Source organism: Neophocaena asiaeorientalis, unplaced genomic scaffold (genome assembly GCF_003031525.2).
Source record: "Neophocaena asiaeorientalis asiaeorientalis breed wild unplaced genomic scaffold, Neophocaena_asiaeorientalis_V1.1 scaffold31, whole genome shotgun sequence".
In the NCBI taxonomy this organism is placed as follows: Eukaryota; Metazoa; Chordata; class Mammalia; order Artiodactyla; family Phocoenidae; genus Neophocaena; species Neophocaena asiaeorientalis.
Window position 1 is genome coordinate 301,043 of NW_020175320.1, and position 22,668 is coordinate 323,710.

A 22,668-nucleotide genomic window follows, 5' to 3' on the forward strand; every position below is an offset into this window, starting at 1 on the left:
CACAGAGAAGTTGAGCAACGATTTCCTTCCACACGGGCCCCAGTCCACAGGCCCCGCAGCCCCACACTCGAGATGGAAGGGCAGGGCGGTGCGAGAGAGAGAAAGACAACTGAGTCTGGCTGGAACTGTAACATATGAAGCTGGAAACCGGGCTGATGGTGTCCCTACACAGTGCCAGAGAAGACTGCCTTAACCAGCAAGAGGGACAAGGAAGCTGCCCAGAGAGGCCAAGGAGAGGGTGAGGGTGTGTCATTCAGGTCCTCAGAGTGGCAGACACCACGATGGGATCAGATGTGCAAGAGATTTATTTGTGGAAACCCGTGAAGGATAAAGGAGGAGGTGGCAGAAGGCAGGAAGACCACGATGCGGGTCTGACGCCCATGAAAGGAGAGAGGGAGCGAGAGCCCCACGCTGCAGGGTGGGTCTGGGGAACCTCCAGCCAGACCAATGGGGAGGTCCCGGGCAAGGCTGCCACGGGTAGAAACAGCGTGGCTAGTGGCTCGAGAGCCCTGCCGGCCTCAGTCATCGTCTGGGAGAGCCTGAGCGGGGAAAGGGCTGGAGACAGAGGGCGGCCTTGGTGCGTGTTGGATCGAAGCTGCAGTGGCTGCAGTTGTGCCATCTGCTCTTGCAGCGGGTTCTCCTGAGGGGGGATTGGAGCGGCGCACCCCCGGTGATGCTGCAGAGGACGTCCAGGGCTCGCTGGACAGTATTCCAGTTGCCAGGCCTGGTCGTCCCAAGACCCTGCCGCACCTCCATCAGGGTCCCAGGAGATCCTTGTACTGATCAGTTTTACAATCCCCTCATCCCTGGCAGAGAAGTGCTGAACCACCGCACATACGGACACACGTGCACACTGGCGTGTACATCACTGCACTCACATTCAGAAGCCACACAGAGCATGCCTGGACTCTGCTGTGCTGGGAAATAACCTCAGGAGGCCTCCCCTCCAAGGCTGGGGAGGTCACCAACCCTATGCGGTCGGAGCTCTGGATTCCATTCTCACCACCCCCAGCTGACCTTGGAACTACAACCCAGAGGGTCTGATTCCCCTAATCCTGGAAGAGCTTAGAGAGAAGCCTCAGGTCAGCACTCTCTCTGCCTCACTCTCCCTACTGCCTCTTTACACACCAATTTCTCAACACAAGTGTGTTCAAGCCTTCAGGGGCCTAAAGGGACCAAGGGGAGCCTGCAGGGATAAGAAAAGGAAATAGAGGTTGAGGACCACCCTCCTTCATAGCCCTTGAAATTCCATTTTGTTCCATTTCCCTGGATGTAACAGTCCTTCACACTTTAGCGTGAATTAGCCTGTTATGTTGCCTTCTTCAGGAAGGGGCTCAGTACGTCAGCCGTGGGCATCCAGAGTGAGATGGTCAAACATGGTTGGGGATGTGAAGGAAGGAGAGAGACATCCAGGAAAATCCACCTTCTCTGAGAATCAGGTGCACTACGGGCAGATGCTCTTGGCTCTCCCTGCCCTCCCACCCTTACTCTGAAGTAGCAGGGACCCCAGCTTGCATCAGTTCTGTAACACCTGACCCACAATGAAGACATAGGCAGCCAAGCGCACTTCACATTTAGTCACTTTTAATGCTCAAAAGCTCTGTACAAAAAAAAAAAAAAAAAAAAAAAAAAAAAAAATCACAACACCCCTGTGAGGTAGGTAGGCAAGTATTATTCTCCCATTTTACAGATAGGGAAACTGAGGCAGAGAGGTGATGTGACCAGCCAGTAGTCCCAGCACAGCTGAAAGTCAGGGCCAACCGTGAGAATGCAAAGGATCCCTCCCAGTTCAGCCCTGATCTCTGACCCCTCATCTAGACCTTGTCTGCAACAAAATTAACACTTTTTACTACATGCAAAAATAAAACCAAAACCAACAACAAATCTGAAAAGGTAGTGAACAGACATACAGTAGATTTGCAAAAGAATTCAGCCAAAATGGTCATAAATTTTCCAACACTAGGTAGATGTGAACAACTCTGGCCTCTTCCCCCTTTTCAAAACACCATGACCGGTGACACATCACCTGTTTCTCCACACAAGTGCCGGTGTACAACCGAGAGAGACCCCTCTGGCCCCAACAAGCCAGGCCAGGAGGACAGCGTCCACACCACTCAGCCCCTGTGCTTCGGGGGACACCAGCCCCAAGAGGGAGAGCCGCAGACTCAGCTCAACACCGCCTGCCTCTCCGAGCAACCCTCTCACTGTCTGCACAGAGCTGGGCCCGGCAGCTGCTAATTCAGCAGCACTTGGCCCCTTCTGCCCCCACTGGAAGGCAGCTCAAGGATGCTCAGCAAGGATGGCCTGGAATCCAACTGCCCCCTCACGCCATCCTTGGCCCACTCTCACACGCCCCACTGCTCACTCAGGGTCACCCGGCAGGCTCCGGGGCTCCTGCCACAGCAGGTTGGGGCACAGGCCACTCTGGATGGCACGGCAGGGAGGCAGTGCTTCCCCAGACCTCCCGCCCATGGTTCCAGAGAAATGGAGCTGGCCTCTTCCACGGGGCCGCATGCACCTTCTGGGAGCTCTTTCTTCCTCCGAGAGGGACTCCATTTCATTTTCAGCTCCCTGGAAAGCTCCAAAGTCCTGCCAGCCCAGAGGAGGGGAGAGGGCAAAGGAAGGAGAGGCGGAGGCCCCTGCGGGACCCACTGGGCATGAGGTTGTCCTTCAAGTCTCCAGGTTGAGACAAGGCATGAGAGGCAAGGAAACTGGGTAAAGCTGCCTTTAGGCTAACAAATCAGCCAGCACACAGTCCACTCCCCAGGGAGCCCGGGGCCCCCAGGGCGGTGCTCAGGCAGCGAAAGAGGAGAAGCCGCGTGAGAGAGCCACGAGAGAGGGCAAGAGGGAAACCAACACTGGCTAGGGCCGCTCCGCCAGGGCCCGTCAGAGCCGCTCGGGGGAGAGCGGAGGGCGAAGCGGCGAGGGGCTTCGCTTGGCAACTTGGGGAGTGAGCTCCTTGCAGACGTGATGCCACACCGGCCTTCCTGCAGGCCCTCCCCGCGCCTGCCATTCACAAAGTATCACTGTGCGCCAACTGTCCTATAAAAGCTCTTTCAGAAAAGGGGTCCCCACCCATGCCAGTCTCTCTGCTAAGCTGAGGGATCATTTCTCAGGGCCGCTGTCGGTGAGCAGCTCCGGCACCCCCAGTCTGTGAGGGTAGGAGGCGGCCCCGTGGGAGGCGACGGTAGCAGGGGCGGGGGAGCGCATCCTACAGGAAGTCCCATTCCTACAGGAGGTCCCCTGCGGCGGAGGGCCCGGGGCTGTGGCTCTGCTCCTGCCACCGGCAGCGCAGCCTCGAGAAGGGCTGGTCCTCCACGCTCTCAAGCTCGGGGAAGCCCAGCTGGTTGAGGATCTCGTAGATGCCGGCCTTTGCTGCCACCTGGGAAGGACAGCAGAGATGGGGGCAGAGCTCCAGGGAAGGGGGGGTAATCATTCAGGTCCCCCATCCCCCTGTGTCACACCGTCCTCCCCTCCCTGGGCTCCGCAGATACAGGCGAGTCTGGGGCCCAGCGCTGCCTCCCCCCAGCTCAGTGACCTGCACAAGTCTGCGTCTCGATTACTATTAACTGCTCTGCGCTTCCCTTCCTTATAGTGGGACTGCACAGTGTGGAGGGCGACACTGCATAGAGAGCGCCCGGCAGGTAGTGAACAAGCGGGGAGCAGCACGGGAGGCCAAGCACGCCCCATGCCTGCGTAGCCCCGACGCTCCCATGGGGACCTCGGGAGCAGAGGCCAGCTGCTCCCGGTATTACAGCCAGGCCCTCAGGGAGCGCTGGGGAAGGCAGTGTGGATGCAGCAGCCAGCAAGGGCCCTTTGGCCGTGAGTTCCAGCTGTGGAGCAGGCAGGCCCACCAAGGGCCTCAGCTCAGGCGGGTTAACTGGGGCCTCCCTGGACTCAAACCACTCAACGACCAGCCTCCTTCTCTCCCCACTGTCCCAGGGGATGGAGAGGATGCAGGCTCCACTCCAAACAGAGGCCTCTGCCCTCTGTTCATCCCAAGGCTGGAACCCACGCTAGGGGGCTGGACCAGCAGTTCTCGCCCTCCTTGACGTCCCCAAACACCCACTACCCAGGTTCAGCCGGCGAGCTCCCCAGCCCCTGGTCCCCCTGATTTCAGCTCTCCGAGCAGAACCCAAGCAGAAGTGTCCTAGGTCCCCCACCACCTTCACCTCCACCTCCAAGAGGAAGCTGAGCCCAAGGCCTGCTCAAGAGGGTAGCCCCAAGGTGGCCTTGGTGTGACCCACGCCCTATCAGGACCACCCGGAAGGCTCACCTTCAGCAGAAACGCCCGGCAGCCACCACTCCCGCCACCAGGCCCTGTGGTGGCCTCCCTGCCTCTGTTCCCTCACAGCTCTGACCCCACGTGCACACAGACCTAAGCCCCCCTACCCTTCCTATACCCATCACAGACTCCCATCCTCCTGCACACCTGCCCCACGGGAGCTAATTCCAGCCCTGAGTCCAGATTAGAACTGTCAGGACAGTCTGGTGAGGTCAGTAGGGGCCAGTGTCCCGGCGGAGGGGTAATTACAGGCCCCTCTGCCAAGGAGGGAAGGAGGCCTTTCTCCTGCCCTAGAGGTTCCGAGGCAGCGGCTCTTCCTCTAAAAGCAGCCGAGCTGGGGGAAGAAACAGAAAGAGGCAAGCAGAGTGGGAGGGTGGAGGCGGCAAGAGAGGGCAGCGTCTTAGGCCAGACATGGTGGGCTTTGGAGCCAAACAACCTGCTCTAACGCTGACCGTGAACACGGCACCTAACCTCTGTGCTCAGTCTCCTCCTCTGTAGAATGGGAGCATACAGTCGCCACGTAAGGCAGACCCGCTCACACGAGCTCTGGCACATGACACTGTATACACCTCATGGAATCCCCACCGCAGCCTCCTGAGGTGGTGCTGACGTTGTAACGCCGAGGACAGCAGCTCAGAGGGGCTAACTAAACTTGTCCGAGGTCACGGTTGCAAGGCAGCAGGGGCCGAGCCACAGTGGGAAGCCAGAAGGGCACAACAGTGGGCAGGCGTGTAGCACCCAGGTGACGCTGGCCTGGGGGACGCAGGCAGGGAGCAGGGGCCCAGCCCAGCACCCGCCCTGCTGTGTCCCCAGGCGCCTCGTCTCCTCCCTCCCCCGCCTCACCCATCCACTCACTGCCTGCTGAGCGCGGAGGCCGTGCTGGGGACCCAGAGCTGAACGAGACACAATCTCAGCCACAGGGAAGCGTCCTGTACAGTGAGATGAGAACTCTGCCCGCTCAACTCTGCTCGCCTGTCCCTGGGCCCGGGGAAGACGCACAGGGTGGTCCCGGCCCCCACCCCCGCCCTCACCTCCCGCATCCAGGCGCTGAAGGGCCTCTGCCAGGAGCCGGCCTTCTCCAGGTGGAGGTACGCGTTGAAGAGCACCAGGCAGACGTAGCGTTCCAGGTACTGCAGGCTCCGCAGCTGCAGCCTCCGGGCCTCCCGCTCTGACTTGGCCGCTTTCGCCTGGAGGACGGACGGCACGGGGCGGGAGTCAGAGTGGGTGCTCACCCCCAGCCGGGGACACTCCACACACGCTCTACACACATACACCCGACTCACACACTCACAGACTCTCACAATCGTACACACCACACACACACTCACACACACCTCACTCACACACCACATGCCTTCGGTCACACACACCCCACACACAACACAGTCACATACACACAACACGCACCGCATACACACTCACACACAAACCATACACACACACACCGACATACACACATACAGACACACTCTCACACCACACACACACTCTCCAAGGCTGGGGACGGACACAGAAAGACCACAGAAGCAGGGTCAGCAACAGGGGCGGGAGCTCAGGGAGGGACAGACTGGGATGGAGGGTGGGGCATCGGTCTTTTGAACGGTAATCCTGAGCACCTTCTAGGAGAACAGGCCACGCTAGGGAGGGAAGGGACAGCCAAGTGACTAAAGGTAGCTTCCCAGAGAGCACACGACGCAGCTGGGCCTTGAGGGGCCTGCGTGGACTCGGATAAAGACAGTGAACACCAGACGGGGCGGCCAGAGGTGAGGATGGTGCCCAGCAGGCAGGGAGACCGGGAAGGGGCTGGCCTGGCTGAAACAAGGGTGTGAAGGGACAAGACGGGAACCGGGTTGGCCCCCAACTGTGGAAGCCACCCTGGCGCCAAGAAGTCTACCCTCTAAGCCAGCTTCCCAACCCTGGCGTGCAGATGCCTGGGCCCCACCCCGGACCAATCAGACGGGAACCTCCGGGGGGTGGGCCTGGGCACAGGGACAGTGGAAAGTCCCCGGGGCCATTCTAGGGAGCCAGGGTTGAGCTCTGTGGCTTTAGCACCGGGGAGCCACTGAAGCTTTGAGAATAGGAGGGACCTGTTAACGGAAGACTCGCGGGAGACTAACGCTCAGAAGGAAGAGGCCTTACATGGGGTCCCCTCCAGGTCCTCCTCCGTGTCGGGCCCAGTGGGAAGGCGGGGGGACAAGGCCCAGGACACACAGAGCCAGCTCTCCCCCTGCCGGGTGTCTGCCACCATATCTGAGCGTGCTCCTCCAACCCACCGCAGATGGACCGTCGCCCTAGGGGGGAGCCCGGGGGACTGAACGCCACACCTCACCTTGCACTTGCGCCCTCCTCCTGCTCACCCACACCCACACCCACCCTGGCCTCCAGCCAGAGCCCACGGCAGCTCTCTCTGCTCCAAGAAGAGGATGTGGCATAGCGGCCATACCTTCAGGCAGCGCGAACACCCAGGGGAGGGCACAGCCAGCCCCCGGGCCTCTGGGAACCAGGAAGGGCAGTCTCCCAACAACTGGGCCACAGCTGGAAGCCCTCCCACGTAGGCACACATCAGCCTACACGAGTCTCCTCCAGGCCGCTTCAGGAAGGCTCCTGGGTGGGCCCCCGCCCCAGACATGACACGACCCACAGCCCTAAGAACCGCGAGCTGGAGTGGGCTTGCTTGTGGGACCTGGAGTCCCGCACCTCCCACTTCTGCCTCGGGTGACTCAGCCTCTGATGCCTCTGCCGTCTTTGCCCCCAGGGTCGTGGGAGTGGGCGGTTGGCCCAACACACTGTCCAGAAGGAGCTCTGGAACCTTGGGGACAGCGAACAGGGCCCAGCTGGGGCAAGGGGACCACAGCCAGCGCCCTGACTCCCTGGGAGACAAGACTGGGCTCTGGTCCCAGCTCTGCCATTTAAACTCTCGGCCCCACGCTGCTGGAGGTCACATTGCTCAGTAAAGTATGGCATGAGGAAGCACCTATAAACCCTGGGGGGGCCACACGGGTCCAGCCATTCACAGAACAGGGGCCACAGCCACGGCACAAAGGTGGGGCACACACAGGCCCTGCCCGCAGACACTCATGGTCTGGGGGAGACAGGGGACAAACACCCTGTGTTTGCCCTGGGGCCAAACACCCAGTGCAGCCGGACCACGGGATCAAGACAAGGCAGGTAGTGGACGAGGGAGGGCCTCCAAGACGAGGAGGATTTGAGGTGCCCTGACAGGGGGAGGAAAGGGTCAAAGAGGGAGGTGGGTTCAAGGGAGGCAGAGGGGGAGGGGCTTGTAGCAGCAGGGGGCCCAGAGCCAGGCAAGCCCTGACCCTACAGACAAAGGGGCCAGCAGGGCTTCTGGATGTGAGGGTAGGAATGGCCCCAAGGCCACTGGTGCGGGAAGTTGACTGGGGCTGGTAGGGGCAGGACGCCTACTGTTTTAAGGACGGCTCAACCAACCAACTGCTCAAAGAAAAGCAGTTTTGCTTAGAAATTAGGCAGTGGACCCAAAAACAAAAAAAAAAAATTTTACCTAAATACAAACTGCGGCCAATAGAGCATGACTCTGCCTGTCTCTAAGGGTGACTATTTCATGCCGCGCGGCGCTGGGCATTCACCACCCGATCCCTTACACTGCTCCCCAGTCTCCATCCAAAGGCTGGGAGCCTAGTTAAACACATTTTCTTAGAAAGAAGGAAAGGAATTCACCCACAGTGCCACCAGGCAGAGTCATTTTAAACTACTTTCAAGAGCTCAGAAGTAACTTCCTGTTGGGTGTGAAGAGGCCTCAGCTCGGGACTTGGCCCCGGGGGCAGAGCCGCGGCAGCTCTATCTTCTTGGTGCCCCTGCTCCAGAGGGGACAGAAGCCTGCTGCCCCCAGAGATTCCAGCAAGGATTCTGAGGAACATCTTGGGTGGAGAGGTCAAGTGATTCCTTCCGAGACCCTACTGGCAAGGTAGGGTGGAATTATCTCTAAATTCAGACCACTGGGTCAAGGTGACGCCTGACACCCACCGGAAGGTTCCGTGGGTGCTTCCTGCCCGACCGCAGTCTGTGATTTGAGACCATGACCCATCTTCCTAGCAAAGCCCTGGTTTCCTTAAAATCACCCCAGGTTGGCACTGTCTGGGGAAGAGGACAGGCCAGCCACCTCCAGTACATAAAAATAGTGGAACTGTTTTTAGATGGCCTGGCAGGCCAGGCTGTCATTAGCTGTGGTGGAGCGGACAGGGCTTCCTCATCCATTGGGGGCTAAGCACTAAAACAGACGGGGCCCAGGGAAGGTGGGCAGGGCCCTGGGTTCGTCAGGCCTCTCAAGCCTCCAGTCTACCCAGCATCAACGCGGGCCCCGAGGTGCGCTGCTCCTTGCTGGGCCACTTGGGAGAGGCCCACGGAGGCAAGGCTGGAAAGCCTCCCCGGGTGTGCCCAGGCCCCCTGCATGCAGGTGCCAGGCTGAGCACAACGCACGTAGATCTGATGAGGAGATTCTAATATGCCCTCCAGCAAACCCATGAAGCAAGAGGGACACTTCATGGTGCAGATGGGGCTCAGCAAGGTCACAGAGTTCCAAGCTGGGACATGAACTCCAAAACCCCAGCTCTCCTAACACCCTAGGCCTTTCCACCACAGTCAAGTTCAAGTGCTCCCTGCCTCACTCTTGCTTCTGTACCTTTACCCTCTCTCTTCCTCCTGCCTGGAATGCCCTCCCCTCCGCCGGGGCTGGTCGCGGTCAGCTTTCCCTCCAGGCCCTGGACAAGCCACTGCTCTCGCGAGGCTCTGAAGCATTCAGCCCCACCGCACACTTCTCAGCCTCCTCTGCTCTGCGCCAGTTCACTAACTACTGCATTACATTCCATCGTGAGGGCTTCTAATTGCTTCTCCAAGGCATGACTGGTCTCCTCAAGACAGCGATACGCCGGGGCAGCAGGCAGCAGATTACAGCCAGGTTTCCATCTCCGCCTCCTTCCCGCCGCCCTGAGCGTCTGACTAGGACCCAGCGTGCAGAGGGTGCTCAGCTGGTCAATGGGCACTCACTCCCCGGGTCATGTTGCCCTTTCAGTGTCATACTCTCAGTGTCATCTAGAACCAAGCTTCCAGATTCCCTGGGGACCCCCACGTGTGCACCTGCGCCGGGGGCTCCGGACTCAGACGTGCAACCGCTGCTCAAGAGCTCCGCATGGACAAGGTTCGGGCTCCTCAAATTCCACAACACACTCCACATGGGCCTCGGGACCGCTCCCCAAACCTGCCCTGCCCACAAGCTTGCCATCTCACAGGCAACTCCTGCTGCTAAGGCCCAAACCGACATCCCTCCTCCACTTCTCCCTTTCTCAGCCCCACATCCAGCCAATCAGGGAATCCTGTCAACTCTATGTCAACACACCCCCAGAAGCTGCCCCCTCTCACGCCCCAGTCAAGCCACCTCATCTCAGTGACGGCGTCTGACTGGCCTCCCTGCCACCGCCCTCAACCCCACCCCTGCTGTCTATTCCCCGTGTGGCACCAGAGTGACCCTGTGGGAACCTGCGGTCATTACTAGAACCTCCCTGCTGCCCTCTCCCCACCCGCTCCCCAGGAACAGGCATGGCCTGGCGACCACCGCCCTCCAGCTGAGGCGGGGTCCAGACTGGGCGGGCGGCCCACAGCCCTCAAAGATGGTCAGTTTCTAAGGGGCAGGGTCCCAGAGCTCAGACCCCACCCTTCTTCTCAAAATTGAACGCCACCCCTCTCCTTGGGGGCTTTGCATGAGTCCCTGCAGACTCCATCCTCAGGCCTGCGTGGGCTTGAGGGGCCTCACGCCCAAGGATGCTTTCCACGCTTAGTCCCCAGAAGGGAGAAAGGGGCCCTTGCCCCAGAGGCGGGTAACTGATTTTCCAAAGATGTCATATTTTGATCAGCACTTTCAAAGCATGAAGGGGCTAAACCTGGCACCATGTGCGTCTCTGATGTTCGTCCAACAAACACCGGTCACCCTTAGACCAGGCTCTGGGATTCAGTGCTGACCAGACACGGTCCTGGCCTCAGGATCCCACTGTCCCTACACATAACCAAGGGAGTCAGCCTGGTGTCCCGGCCACCGTACACCCCACTCCCACCTCACCGGTACCCAGGCAGGTGCTCACCGCCACCCCTCAAGGCAGGTGGGGCAGCAGTAGTGACCCCGGGTGACAGATGGAAAAGCAGAGGCCCAGGCAGGTCAAAGTGATTTGCCCAAGGTTGTGCCAGAAGTTACTAGCAGAGCCTGGGCTAGAACCAGGGTTTCCGACCCCCTCCCAGGGCTCTTCTGGTTGCTGGAGAAGAGCGCCCTCTCCTGGAGACCAACGATGTGGACAAAGAACCCAAAGATACAGAGGTGGTAGAGGGGGCGGCTTTCCTATTTAATCACACAATGACTTATGCAACTGTCCGCTTTCCATCCGCTCACAGGCAGACATCTGTGAAGCCCTACTTGTGCCAGGCAGGGTCTGAGTCAGGGTTTCGGGGATGAGTCCTTGTACGTGGAACAGAGATGAGCAGCAGAAAGAGGCACCTTTAGTGACAACCACGAACTTGACAATGACAGCAATGAGCACAGAGGCAGGGTCTCAGGAGACGGAGAGGGCGCGGGGGGGAGGGGGGAGGCAGGGAGACGGTGGGGTTGAGATCTGAACCCCTCCCAAACCACTGAAAATCCCAAGCCTGATGGCGCACATTCAGAAACCACGCCTGGCACCCTGTCAGTGTTCCCCTGATGGATGCCATTGAACAAACCAGCATAGTCCCCCTGGAGGGTGGAAGTGGTTCCAGCTCAGCCGTATGATGGGAACGAAGGGAAAGCAAGGGAGGTCTCAACTACTGAGAACATGAGCCTACTCACACACTCACACACTCTCACACACGCTCACACACACACAGACCCACACCCACACACTCCATCTGAATGAAAGCTGCTCACCAATCCACTGGTTCTATTTTGGCCTGGTGTGAAAGAGCCTTGGGAAGCAACCCTTTCCTTCCATCATATTTTACACGACAGCTCACAGCATACCAGAGTTGCTCTAATTGCAGGGCCTGAGACACTTTACCTACCAGAATGAGGTCTCCAGGGAACAACTTTGGCCATGCCGGAGTCTTGGAGAGACAGAGAGAGACCCCACTTGGGGCTCAGGGCCAGAGCTCTCTCTCTCGACATTTCTCTTAAGAAATAATCTTCGGGACTTCCCTGGTGGTGCAGTGGTTAAGAATCTACCTCCCAATGCAGGGGACACGTGTTCAATCCCTGGACCGGGAAGATCCCACACGCCGCAAAGCAACTGAGCCCGTGCGCCACAACAACTGAGCCTGTGCTCTAGAGCCCGTGAGCCACAGCTACTGAGACTGTGTGCCACAACTACTGAAGCCCGCGCACCTAGAGCCCGTGCTCCACAACAAGAGAAGCCACCACGGTGAGAAGCCCACGCACTGCAATGAAGAGTAGCCCCCGCTCACCGCAACTAGAGAAAGCCCGCACAGCAACGAAGACCCAACGCAGCCAAAAATAAATAAATTTATTTTAAAAAAAGAAATAATCTTCGCCCTTGCAGTGCTGAGCTGGATCTCTTTGACCTCTTAGCAACTCTGCACCAACCCAGGGCAGTGCAACCAGGAAGGGCTGGTGGCTTCCTTGCCAGCCCTTTTTTTTCTGCCACAAGAGAACTGTCCCCTGGGTCATGGCCATCACAGTGAAGGAAAGGAATGCAGGCCAAGGAGTTGGGAGACTGGTGCTAACCCTGCCTCCAGCTGGTCACAAAACTTCATTAGGCCTCAGTGTGTTCCTCAGGAAAATGGGTCTAATAAAACACACCCTCACCTCCTCACCAGCTGCTCTGAAGACCAGAGGAAAGAGAGGGAAGTTCTTAGAAAACTCAAAACGCATGGCTCAAAGTTAAAGCATCACAGTCTATAAAATAAATCTCAATTTGAGACCAAAGGACGTTTTACTTCTCTCCGTGTGGTACCTTCACCTCAGATTTTCCTCAAACTCCTTCTGAAGGGACAGACGGGAGACACATCAGACTGTCTCAAACACAGAACTAACACAGAATTAATGTCACTAGCCAAGGCTAAGGAAAAATGCCCTTGGCATTAATGATTCTAACAGGACTTCCTTCAGGAGCCCTGACCTTGGTTTCTGTCACAAATATTTTCCCTTTCCAGGCCCAGCAAGAAACACACTCATTCACCCGATGGTGTCACCCCTGTGGGCTGGGGGCCCCCTGGATTCTCCTCAGTCGGGGGCCCAGTCTTCTCACCTCTATTCCAAACTCATGGAGTGGCTTAGTTCAAAGGATTTTCTCTTTCTTTTTTCCTATTGAGGCATTTTAAAAAATACCCTGAGCACTGTGGCCCCCTCACACACATGGGGTGATCAGGCCCTGAGCCAAACTCACTGCCTCTATAGGAATGGAGGAGGCATCACGGGCTGCAGCCCCCAAAGGCCAGGCAGCCTGTGACAGGCCTCGGCAAAGAGAGGCGTCCAGACTGCTACACCGGGGAAGGTCTGTCTCCACGGAAAATGTGTGTGCAGGTCTGGCCCCATGCCCTTCTACAGCCATGACCCGAGTGTGGGATGTCTTCTTGTCCTCTGGGTTCCTCCCCTTACTTAGGCGGGGAATACAAGGACAAGGCCCATGGCTTCCAGGCCTTATGCTTTCCCCCAGTGGGGCTGCAGATGGGCAAGGGAGGTGAAACTGCCCCCTCTTCCTTGGGCGGCAGTGTGGCACAGTGGAGAGGGTCTGATCTGGGAGTCGGGGGCTGGAGTCGTGCTCTCCTCCTGCCATCATCTACCAGCTGTGTGTCCTCGGACAAGCCCAGGACCTCCCTTCCTCAAATGGAGGGAATGTTACAAGCTGCCTTGGTCAGGTACAGGCACACAGGGAGGACTGAGCCAGACTGTGGATGTGAAAATGTACAGTCAGCCTGGCGTGGACACCTCCCAGGCTGGTTCTGAGCCTGGCGTGGACACCATCCAGGCCCCATGTGTCCTTGGCCCCGTGGCCTCCAGCAATGGCCTCCAGCAACTCCCAGCCTCCCCTCATGAGCCCCTCCATCTGCCCTCTCCTGGCCCACCCCCACCCAGTCACCCCCAGACCCTCATCACAGACTCCAGTGCCATCCGAGTCTGGAGGAACATTAGGGCTTACTGAGTACCTCCACTCGGCTATAGAGAAATGTCTCCCAAACCTCCCCTGGGGACGGGTAAATCCAAGGGCCTGCCTTCCTGCCCTCACTGCATCTCGGGGACGGCTCTTTCTGGAAGTACAGCAGTTAATTAATGCAGAGGGAATGAGAGAGCCGGTGTATCAGCATTTTGCAAACCCCCCATGAAATAAGGAATCCAGGATATGAGCACCAGCAGCTGCCAGGTCACAGCAGAGACCACAGGACCTTCCAGGCCCCCGCGGCAGCACACGGCACCACCCGTGACTGTGCCGGCCAAACGCCAAGCCAAGTCGGATCAAGCCTCTGCTCTACCCATTTACAGGAAGCACGGGAACTGCAACACAGGCTCAACTAAACCCACAGGTGCAATCGGCAAGATCCAGACTGTGGGACGCCTGGGAAGATAACCTGGTTACCTCATCACATTCACTTCAGGGGAGGAAAGGAGGAGAAATGTTCTAGATTCACTGAGACTTAAGGGCCTCATGAGCCAAATGCCGCCCGTGGATCTTGTTTGGGTCCTGCTCCAACTGCAGAAACACATCGTGAGATCAGTGAGAAAATCTAACACTGACTAGGTATTGGAGGACGAGAAATCACTGTCGTTTTAGGTGTGATAATGGCGTTATGATGGTCTTTTTTTTTGGCCACGCCGCAGCTTGCGGGATCTTAGTTGCCCAACCAGGAATCGAGCCCGTGACCCCTGCAGTGGAAGCACAGCGTCCTAACCCCTGGACCACCAGGGAAGTCCCTATGATGGTCTTTTTTGTAAAAGATCCCTTCTTTGACGGATATGCTGAAATATTCATAGAGGAAGTAATATGAGGTCTGGGACTTGTCTCAAAATAATCCAGTTGGGGTAGCGGGTGGCACTGGTAGGGCTTCAGATGAAATAAGACTGGCCCTGATTCCTGAAGCTGGGAGGTGGGCACACAAGGGTCTGTGAAAATTATTCTCCCTACTTTGAATTGTTCTGTTTGAAATTTTCCAAAATAATTTGAAAAAATAAGTTCCTATTTTTCAACTCAGTCAATAATCCTACTTCTAAGAATCGGCCTCAGAAACACGCCACATGGATGAAAGAGCCGCATGTGCTGTGAGGCTCACGGTACCATCACCTGCCCAGAGAACAACAGGAAGTGATCTCACGGGCCACCTCCACAGGAAGAGCAGGTGATGCCACAGTACATCCACTCAACCAGGTATTATGCCGACATTACATAGGATGATGTAGAGGCTCTTCAACAGACAGGCTGAAGTGTCCACGAGCTCAAACCATCGATGAATGAGCCTCTCCTCATTCTACCAGAATCTAAGCTCAGTGAAGCTTCCCTCTGCTCCATCCCCAGACACAGGACAGGCGCTCAGTAAGCACGTGCTGACTGAGCACATGTCTAAATGGAAGCACGCCATCCAGGTGAATGGGCAGGCCAGCTTGTGTACCCAGCGCGATCACCCCTGTGAGAGGAAGTGAGCGCACAGGCACAAAGACCAGAAAGAGAAGGCAAAACCGAAACCGTCCCTGGGAGGCTGGGTAATGGTCTAATATCGTTTCCAAAACCACAAACAAGCTACAAAGAGTCCTCAGCGCCGTTGTGTGACTTCGCCGTGCAGACAGATACTGACACACACCCTGAGCCCTCCTTTCTGCTCCACGACAGAGCAGCAACCCCCACATTCTCCCGCTCTTCTCCACCAAGGGCCCTGAAATAGGTTTACTGCTGGCAGAAGTGCACTCACCAAGCTCCAGGAGCCGTTTTCTTAATTGCTTGTGATTAAGGTGTAAGCTGACTGCTGGACCTGGCGGGGCCAGGGAAGGGAAATGCACTGTGTGGGGGATCTGGGGTGCAGGGCAGGAAGCTGAGGAGCGCGTGCTGCTGACAGTCTCAGAACCCCAAGGCTGTGGGATCCTGGGAGGAAACCTTCTGATGGGCAGAATGTGGACAGGACCTGGCATGTTCCCAGGCAAATGGAGCCCATGTAGGCGATACACCCCCAACCTGAGCCTGGGCTCAGGTCCATTTCCATTCAGAGGTCCTGGGTGTCCAACCAGGCGAACGAGAGTCACTGCACATGCAGCACCTGGCCTGCTCTGAGCAGACAACTGCAGGCTCCACCGGAGAGCAGCCGGGGGCTTCCGGCTTGAAACCAGAGGGCAGGGGTCTAAATAAACAGCCAGGTACCAGGCGTGAGACATGGCTGCCAATTTCCAGAGGAGTCAGTCCATCAGAGGGAAAGGGTAGAGGAAGCAGCTGCCTCTGGAGCCTCAGCAAGCCCACCACAGCCCACCAGGGCAACATGGACTGAGACCCGGGGTCAAGGGCATCGTGGTCAGGGGAGGGGCTCGGGGCTGGGAGTGAGGATCTTTGCCTCTCATCCCTGATCTGCCATCAACTCACGTGGGGCCCTGGGCAGTCCGCTCTCCTGCTCATCTGTAAACAGAGAGGTCACATGCTCTCTAAGTCCCCTTGGCACTAAAATCTGAGAGTCTGTTCAGGGGGTTTGAAGCTAGGAAGAACATCACAGGACACTGTGCCCTACAATGATCCTTGGGACCTCCCATTTTCGAACATTCACTGTGTCCTTCCCACACACAGCGCTGCGAGGAAGCACCATTAATCCAGCCTGTGGGCGCGGGGACAAAGGTAGTCAGAGAGGATGAAGATGGCCCTGTAGGAACCCAGCGCCTTCCAGCGCCCACATCCTCGTTCCTTCTACCAGTCAACCCAGGACAATCTAACCTGCTTCCTTCCCATCCACACGGGGCTTGACAGTCATAATTAAATCCATTCCAGGGTCCACACACACACACCTAGCTGGCCAGATGCCCCTTCAAATCTGGAGGCAGCTGGGACAGCTCAGATCACCCTGACCTCAGGCAGGACAGGGGCTCTGGGTCCAGTCAGGCCTGGGCGAGTGCAGGGTGACCCTGAAGGAGGCATTCTGCCTTTCTGACTAAAGTAAGCAGTGGCCTCGTCGCAATTCCCAAATCTAGGTCTATGACCAGTCTCACAACTCCACAGGAATTTAGAAATATAAATCTTTTCAAGGACTGTCCTCTATTCTGGGAACACCCACCCTACTTTTCTGGTACTAAAATAACCTTTCTTTTCTAAAATGCCAACCATGTTAGATGGTAGTTGGGTTTTTTAAATTTTTGCTTCTTTACTTCCTTCCTTCCTTTAAAATGAACACATTTAACAAGGCTACATATTGGCAACCCTTGAAAGATCCTTCCCTTTGTTAACACTGGTCTGTGAAACCTGGGCTAGGAATAAGGTCTTTGGATTCTTTCTTTGTTCTCTAACAGCACCTCCAGGCTGGAAGGCGTCTATGATTAGATGACCTCTGAGATTAGTGTCCTTATAAGAAGAAATAGCAGAGAGCCCCCTCCCTCCCTTCCCTTCTCTCCGTACACACCACACACACACACACACACACACACACACACACACACACACACAGAGGCCATGTGAGGACACAGTGAGAAGGCAGCTGTATATAAGCCAGGATGAGAGCCCTCACTAGAAACTCAATCAGCCAGAACCTTGATCCTGGACTTGCCAGCCTCCACAACTGTGAGAAAATAAAGTTCTGTTGGTTAAGCCACGCAGTCTGTGGTAGTCTGGTATGCCAACCCAAGCTGACTAACACACTTGTGATACCCTCTCTCTCTCCCTAGGTTTCTGTCTCCCCGTGACAGGGTAACACTGTATGACGCCAATATTACCCTGATGCCAAACCAAACACATCACAAGAAAAGAACTCTGCAGATCAATAGCTTTTATGAATTTGATGCAAAAATCCTCCACAAACCAAACGTAGCAACACGTAAAGAAGATCGTATACCAAGACCAAGTAGGATTTATCCCAGGGATGCAAGCTTGGTTTAATTTCCAAAAATCAATTCCAACAATACACTATACCAACAGAATAAAGGGCAAAAACCAGAGAATCATCTCAATGGATAGAGAAAAAGCATTTGACAATATTTAACATCTCTTCATTAAAAAACACAATAAACCAAGAATGGAAGAGAACTTCCTCAAAGGATATCTGTGACAAACCCACAGCTGATATCACACTTAACGGTGAGAGACTGAAAGCTTTCCTCTTAAGATCAGGAACAAGACAAAGATGTCTGCTCTTGCCACTTCTAGTCGACATTGTACAGGAAGATTTTGCCAGGGCAATCAGACAAGAAAATCAAATAAAAGACATGCATATTGGAAAGAAAAAAATAAAATATCTCTACTTGCAGATGACATGACCTTGTATACAGAAAATTCTAAGGAATTCACTAAAAAAGTAAAAGTATTAGAACTAATAAACGAGTTCTACAAGGTTGCAAGATAGAAGACCCACATACAAATATCAGTTGTATTTCTATACAGTAGCAATGAACAAACTAAAAAAATAAAACTAAGAAATCAATTCCATTTATAATAGCATAAAAATAACAAAATACTTAGAAATAAATTTAATAAAACAAGTACAAAACTTACACTCCAGAAACTACAAAACATCATGTAAGAAATTAAAGAAGACCAATATAAATGGAAACATATCTCATTTCTTCATGGATCAGAAGAGTGACTATTGTTAAGATAGCAATCCCTGGGACCTCCCTGGTGGCAGAGTGGTTAAGAACCCTCCTGCCAATGCAGGGGACATGGGTTCGAGCCCTGGTCCGGGAAGATCCCACATGCCGCGGAGCAACTAAGCCCATGCGCCACAACTACTGAGCCTGAGCTCTAGAGCCCACAAGCCACAACTACTGAAGACCGCATGCCACAACTACTGAAGCCCGCATGCCTAGAGCCCGTGCTCCACAACAAGAGAAACCACTGCAATGAGAAGCCCGCACACCTCAGCGAGGAGTGGCCCCCGCTCGCCACAACTAGAGCAAGCACCTGCGCAGCAACGAAGACCCAACGCAGCCAAAAATTAATTAATTAATTTAATTTTTTTTAAAAAATGGCAATCCCTAAACTGATTCCCTGCCTCTTCATAGCTGACTCTGACAGCAAGAGCGCCCTGCACACTCTCCCCTCCCTCTTGGATCTGCGTGACCCCCACTCAGGGACCTTAGGGACCCCCATCCACTCCACTCTCTGTCAGAGCACCCAGACACGACCTCCTAGAAGGGCAGAGAGACACACAGTCTCCCATGCAGGGAGCGAGGACTCCAGACTCCATTTCACCCACAAAAGGCCTCAGTGACCAGCTACGAAGCCACCGAATCATCTGGGCTACAGCTATAATGGATGGCTAAAATCAAAAAGGACAATCACCAGAGACTTCCCTGGCGGTCCAGTGGTTAGGACTCTGCACTTTCACTGCCGAGGGTGTGGGTTCAATCCCTGTTCAGGGACCTAAGATCCCACAAGCCACGCAGCCTGGCCAAAAAAATAAATAAAATTTTTTAAAAAGGACAATCACCAGTGTTAGCGAGGATGTGGAGAAATTGGAATCTTCACACACTGCTGATGGGAATATAAAATGGTGCGGCCACTTTGGAAAACAGTCTGGCAGTTCCCCAAAAGATTAAACCTAAAGTTATAAAATGACCCAGCAATTCCACTCCCGTGTATATTGAAAACACGTCCACACAAATACTTATACATGAATGCTCATAGCAGCTCTATATTCATAATCGCGAGAAAACGGAAACAACCCAATGTCCGTCAACTGATGAAGAGATAAGCAAAATGTGATATATCCACACAACAGAATAGTATTCAGTCATAAAAAGGAGTGAAATACTGATACACGCTACAATGTGGATAAACCTCAAAAATACTATGCTAAGTGAAAGAAGCCAGTCACAAAGGTCCAAATATTGTATAATTCCATTTATATAAAATGTCCAGAATAGGCGAATCCCCAGAGACCGAAAGTAGGTCGGCGGTCGCCCAGGGCTTGGAGAGGGGGAAACGGGGAACGACTACTAGTGGGTACAAGAGGTTTCTTTTTGGGTTGATGAAAATGTTCTAAAGTTGATGTGGCAACGATGGTTACACAACTCTGTGAATATACTAAAAACCATTGCCTTGCACACTTTAAATAAGTGACTTGTGTGGTGTGTGAGTTACATCTCAATAAAGCTATTATAAAAGGAGTGAGCAAGAGGGCCAGACACTCCAGCGGCAGAACCCGCAGTGCGGGCCCCGTCCAGGGGCACCAGCATCATGCAGGAGCTTGCTAGACGCCCAGATCTACAGAATCAAAAGCCGGGGGGTGGGCCCAGCAATATGCATTTTAACAAGTCCTCCAGGTGATCATGAACCTCACTAAAGTTGGGGACCCCTGCTTAGAGTACGTGGTACTTAACCTTGACTGTACTTTGGAATCACCTAAGTTACTTTAAGGAAAACTCCATGCCCCAGCCCCCATAACAGACCAACTAAATCAGACTCTCTGCGGATGGAGCTCAGGCATGGGCCTGTATTAAAGCTCCGAGGTGAATCGACTGCGCAGCCAGGGTGAGAAGAACTGGATTAGAGGGTGTCTCAGGCCCCCCTCCTCTTCAGCTCTTTTGAGAGTTTGACCCCAGCTCGCTGGTGCCACCTGGTGGCCACATTGGGGAATGACTCTACATCTTGCTTCCGCCCCGGACCCTTATCCCTCCATCACCAACACCAGGAAGCCCAGGAATGGGGCTCAGGGATTCCCCTCCTCCCACTGCAGAGGTTAGCACCATCCTAGCCTTTGGAACGTTGATGAGGGGGCTGGCCTGGCGGGGAGGGGGCGAGAGTCCTCCGCTGGCTCTGCTTCCATTAAAACACCCCACACCCCAAAGGCAGCCAGAGCATGTACCGCTGAAGATAGCCCCAACCACACCACCCTTCCCTCCCGCTGCCAGCAGAGTACAGCTAACTCACCCACCCAGCCTCATCTCTGACAACTTCCAACACAACTGTGTTCGCGGGCATCGAAGCACCTTCACTGCTTCTGAACTCGCTTTGCACCTTTCAGCCTCCTGGCCTTCGCCCAGGCGCTCCCTCCCGCCTGAAGTGCCTTCGCCTGGCTCTCATTACTTCGGGATTGTTCAAGGCCAGCTCTGTGGGACCTCTCCTCTCTTCCCAAGGCTCACGTCCCCATGATGCTCCCTGCTGCACCCTCGGTGTGCCCCACAATGAACATCCATGGCTGCAGAGCTCAGAGGAGGGGAGAGCCTATCACCTTTGGCGGGGGCAGTCCCTAAATTGCCTAAAGGCAGTGAAGAGCTAGCAGGGCCGGAACGAAGGGGCTGTGGTCAGAGTGTGGTCAGTGTGGGGAGAGGGCCTATGGGTGCTCTGAAGCAGGGCTAGGCATCCTTTTTCAACTACTTGGGTCTCCAGCTACAGAGAGAAATGGAAGCGTCAGTTCTCCGCCCTCTCAGGGTGTCCTGAAAGGAGCTCAGGCTCTCAGTTCACTGCTGCCACCTGGTGGCAGAATACGAGACCACCATGAGTGACACCCACAGGCAACTCCAAAGGGGATATACAATGGAGCTGCTGGCCCTGGGGAAAATGAGCCCATCTTCCAAAGCTCAGCAAAGTCCATTTTCTGAAACTCCTTAACCCCTTTCCCCACCCCAAATTTGGCGGCCCTTCCAAGTGACCTCTGACCTTGGGCACAGTCTGACCCCAGATGGCCTGTCTCTAGCCCAACACCCTTTTTCCCAACCATGGTCTGATCGATGACCCTAAGCAAAGGTTGGCCTGGATCAGCCATTCACATGTGCCAGATGCAGGCTGCGCGTGGGGCTGGCTTGGAGCTGCCTCTTCTCTGCAGGGGCCACAGGCAGAAGCTGACCTTGGGGACTGCTGCCCACAGCAGAGAGCACAAGGTCGGCACCCAGGGGGGTGCTCCCTCACTTCAGGCTCAGTCTCCTCGGCTCCCCCCACAGCTGCTCCCTCCCACTCCAGCACCCTCTTCTTCTCCAGCAGCCAAGCAAGTTCACTGGGCCAGAGAAGAACAAGAACAGGTCAGCGTGCTCCAGACAGAGGCCAGAGGCCACAGAGTCTGATGCCTAGAGCTGCCCGGCGAGTTACATGGCCGCACCAGCTGGGCCCCATGTGACAGAGCACGGGGAACCACAGCCGACTGGAGGGCACATTTTTTCTAGATAGGCTAAAAATCTGAATGTTTATATGAAATCTGGACTTCTTTAGAAAACTTCTGGTTTGTATTATTGAATGCCCAGTCCCTCAGGCAGCATCAGCTGTGAAAACACTGAACGGCTTCCCCGCCGGATATTAAACAGCCACTCTCCAGGACCCATCTACCAACCTGCCTCTTGCCCAGGGTCCCCAGGGCCCCCAGGGGCCAGAAACCGGAGAGTGAATGCCTGGCACCACAGGGATCTAGGACAGGGTGCTCCTCTGACCGGTCACATCCTTGACGGGTCCCAGAGCCGCAGCAGCTGCTAAATACCCTGAACCTCACCCCCGCACACACCCCACCGAGCGCTCTAGAGCGCAGCCGGGACGAGCCGGGGCTGGCCGTCTTTCCATGTCAGGGATCACCTCCGCTTCCAGAAGGTGAAGAAGTGACCGTGGGGCCCCCAGCCCTCACACCGACGGTGGCCGCCTCCTGGGCTGTGCACGTGGGGACGGCAGCCGGGCCGGGGCCGAGGCTCACCTGGCGGTAGGTGCAGATGATGATCTCCCGCAGGTGGTAGTGCATGGGCGTCATGGTCTCACTGACCGTGTCCAGGGCTGCGTCCACCTCCTTCTTCACGCGGTGCCCATCAGGCAGCAGCTGCACCACCTTCATCACCACCTGGGACCAGAGGAGGGGAATGAGCAGAGAGACGACCAAGGGGGGGGCCTCTAGCCCCGGCAACAGGTTCACCCACACCAAAGGCCGTACTGGCCTCAAGGCCCAGGCCCTGACCACTCCTTGCTTCTCAGATGGGGGCGGGGAACAAGGGCGTTCCTCCGTATCTCTGAGGCCAGGGCTCCAGAGGTGCTTATTTTTTAAGCAGCAGGAACCTTGCTTCAAACGAAGCCTTACCCAGGACTCTAACCCATAAAACAGATAGCTGTCATGTAACTGGGGCTGGCGGGGCGAGGCGGGGATACAGGACAGGCCTAAGCTGGGGCCTCGCTGGCTCTCCCTCCACCTGGCAGCAGCCCCCAGACACTTCGGAAACACCCAGCTCTGGGGAACCCAGTGTGGACACCGCTCATCTGAAGTAAGCCCCCCTTTACTTGGGGAAACTGAGG

At 55.7% G+C, this 22,668-nt stretch overlaps 1 protein-coding gene across 1 annotated transcript in view; it reads right to left on the reverse strand.

The window, feature by feature from the left end:
- Positions 1 to 1,645: 1,645 nt before the first annotated feature.
- The window catches only part of PALD1 (phosphatase domain containing paladin 1), an 80,334-nt gene continuing 59,311 nt past the window's right edge, over positions 1,646 to 22,668 (reverse strand). The window contains exons 18-20 of the mRNA XM_024765486.1: positions 22,082 to 22,222; positions 5,317 to 5,472; positions 1,646 to 3,382 (exon numbers count right to left, since the gene is read on the reverse strand). Of these exons, the coding sequence (XP_024621254.1) occupies positions 3,230 to 3,382; positions 5,317 to 5,472; positions 22,082 to 22,222 (450 nt within the window). The 3' untranslated portion in view covers positions 1,646 to 3,229. The remainder of the gene's footprint in view (positions 3,383 to 5,316; positions 5,473 to 22,081; positions 22,223 to 22,668) is intronic.